The 3,085-nt window shown below is 37.6% G+C and overlaps 1 protein-coding gene across 1 annotated transcript; it reads left to right on the top strand.

Moving 5' to 3' along the window:
- Window positions 1-614: 614 nt before the first annotated feature.
- Window positions 615-2,817, top strand: LOC106295813 (chitinase-like protein 1). The gene is made up of 4 exons (XM_013731800.1): window positions 615-691; window positions 1,017-1,425; window positions 1,514-1,673; window positions 2,151-2,817. Exons 2-4 carry the CDS (start codon window positions 1,038-1,040, stop codon window positions 2,566-2,568), a joined length of 966 nt encoding a protein of 321 aa, XP_013587254.1. The 5' UTR covers window positions 615-691; window positions 1,017-1,037; the 3' UTR covers window positions 2,569-2,817.
- The last annotated feature ends 268 nt before the right edge of the window (window positions 2,818-3,085 follow it).

The raw sequence follows: 3,085 nt of genomic DNA, 5'->3' as shown, positions 1-3,085 counted from the left end.
GGGGGGGAGGAGAGAGAAGGGAGGGCGAATCGGTTTGTTTACGAGGAACCGCCTCTTGGTTTATTGTTCAAAAAAGGCCATAACTAAAAGCCCATTGGGCCGTACGACATAAACAGAAAGTCTAAAACTAATCAAATCGGATCGGAATCAAACCGTAATTAACCGGTTGGTTAAAAGAGATTCTCTGGACTGCTCAGCTGTCGGTGGAAGGCTCCACTTCGCTTAAGTAGGGCCCACACCACTTACCACCCTGTCTTCTCATACCGACACATTCACCTCACCAAACGCAATCTTCACCGTTGCTTACACTCTAATCCAACGGTTGATAGAGACCGCTGACCCATCACCAGCTTTAGTTTAGTTTCAAAAAAAAAAGCGAACATAACTTTTTCTCTAATTACTAAGCATTCACAAAGACTAATGGGGAAACCAGTCTATAATTTAGTGTAGAAAACAACTATGATAATACTAAAGAATGATGCAAAATAGAAAATGCAAATTAGACATAATACATAGAAATTCTTTACCAAACACCACTTGGACTCCTATTCTTTTTTCAGGTTACGCTTATCATGCTGAAGTCTCCCCGTTTTATGTCTTTGGTCCTAAAACAGTAGAAAAGATAAAAAAAAAAAAAAAAAAAAAAAGTAGTTTTCTCAATCTCTCTGGATCTAGCTGAGCAGCATTTCAGGTAAGCGCTACTGCCCTAGTACTTGGTTATAACATTGGTAACGATTCAAAGCTAATCTTGAGATCTTGTATAGCTGATTCATTTATTCATTTCGTAATCTGACAATCTCTGATCTACATTGAACTATTCTCAAATTCTAATCTTGTTCATCAATCCTCTCCAATTTTGTATGATATTGGTTAATCTACAGCTACAGAAATGATGTTTGTTATTACTAGAAATAAAAGAACTTCAATATTTTTGTATTGTTGCTGTTTTGATTCAGACAAGATTCAGACAAGACAAACACTAAGCTGTCTAATTTTTTTTTTTAATGATTTTGTAGCTGATACTTGCTTGTTAAGCTATGGTGACGATCCGGAGCGTTTCAGTCTTTATCCTTGTTCTGCTGGCTGTGTCAAGTCTTCTTTTGGTTGCAAATGGGGAAGACAAGACGATTAAAGTGAAGAAAGTGAAGGGAAAGAAAGTGTGCACGCAAGGGTGGGAATGTGTCTGGTGGTCTGAGTACTGCTGTAACCAGACCATATCAGATTACTTTCAGGTTTACCAGTTTGAGCAGCTCTTCGCCAAAAGAAACACTCCCATAGCTCATGCTGTTGGTTTCTGGGACTACCAGTCCTTCATCACCGCCGCTGCTCTCTTCGAGCCTCTCGGGTTTGGTACCACTGGTGGAAAGCTCATGGGACAGAAAGAAATGGCTGCCTTCCTCGGTCACGTCGCCAGCAAAACCTCCTGTCAGTTTCCTCTTCCAAACTCTTAGAAAGCATCTTTAAGCAGCTTTGCATTACTAGCATGAGTGTTAATGTGGTTGTGTTTATGTAGGTGGATACGGAGTCGCGACAGGAGGGCCTTTAGCTTGGGGTCTTTGCTATAACAGGGAGATGAGTCCAATGCAATCTTACTGTGACGAGACGTGGAAATACAAGTACCCTTGCAGCCCTGGAGCTGAGTACTACGGACGTGGTGCTTTACCCATCTACTGGTATGCATTTATCGTCTATTTTGAAGCTCTTATATACTCAGTTTCAAGGATCTCAAAGGTTAATTAATATACTATTATTTTTTGAAAGAATGTTTCAAATAAAAGCTGTTTTACAAAAATTTCTACTTTTGTTGAAATGGATACTCAAACACTCCCTCTGTTTCAAAATGTTCCATGTTTTAGAAAAAAAATTGTTTTTAGAAAATACAGTTTTTACATTTTCAATACATGTAATTATGGTAAATCGTAAATTTCAAAGACATTAATTGTGTTTACTGAATTTTGATTGACTAAAAATTGTGGGAAATAACTAGTTACAAAAAAAAAAACATTTATAATCAAAATTTAACAAGTTTTTGTTAATATGTGCGAAATTTTTTTAAAAATACATCATGGAGTAATGATTTTGACACTATCCTGTTGACTGGAACCAAAGCGCCATGGCTAATTAATATTTTTACTTGTGTTTATTCGAAGGAACTTCAACTACGGTGCAGCTGGGGAAGCTCTAAAAGCCGATCTCTTGAACCACCCCGAGTACATCGAGCAGAACGCGACGCTTGCCTTCCAAGCTGCAATCTGGAGATGGATGACACCGATCAAGAAAGCTCAGCCGTCAGCTCACGACATCTTTGTTGGGAACTGGAAGCCGACAAAGAATGATACTTTGTCCAAACGTGGCCCGACTTTTGGTACCACGATGAACGTCTTGTACGGTGAGTACACATGTGGTCAAGGTGACATTGAGCCAATGAGCAACATAGTCTCGCACTACTTGTACTTCCTCGACCTCTTGGGTATTGGAAGGGAAGACGCGGGGCCAAACGAGGAGCTCAGCTGCGCTGAGCAGAAGGCATTTAACCCTGCAACTGCACCTTCTACTTCCCCTTCGTAAGTCTCTCTCCGTATTTGCCTTTGTTCTCAAGTCACATTGCTTCATTCGAGAAGTGTTTACGTACAATAAGTGTATGATTTTTATTTAGGGCTCGTCCCTGTAGAACTTATACAAACGAAATTTTTATATTTTTGTGTATTGTATATGGTATTGAAATTGTTGTATTTTCAATGTGTAAAAGTAAGAAAGAATGTGTGTTGCGATTGGTGTTTCTATTCGTTTATTATATAACTATAAGTTTGTTTTTGAGTTTTCAATCTAAACTATATTTGCGAATTGATTTATACACATGTCGTCACTACAATCATTCTCGCTGAAAAAAAAGATGATATGACACTTATAATAGATGACGGTTTTAGAAAATAGTGACATGGCATCATGTTAATTGTGAGATGTAAAATTTCCATATAAAAATTTAAATTTTTTTTGCAGAGATTTTAAATATGGTAATAAAAATAACTCATATATCATCATTAATGTCAATTTTCCATATAAATATTTATTTATGGTAAACTAT

This window comes from Brassica oleracea, chromosome C5 (genome assembly GCF_000695525.1).
Source record: "Brassica oleracea var. oleracea cultivar TO1000 chromosome C5, BOL, whole genome shotgun sequence".
NCBI classification, from domain to species: domain Eukaryota; kingdom Viridiplantae; phylum Streptophyta; class Magnoliopsida; order Brassicales; family Brassicaceae; genus Brassica; species Brassica oleracea.
Note: the sequence above shows the minus strand (reverse complement) of the source record. Positions and strands in the feature narration are given on the sequence as shown.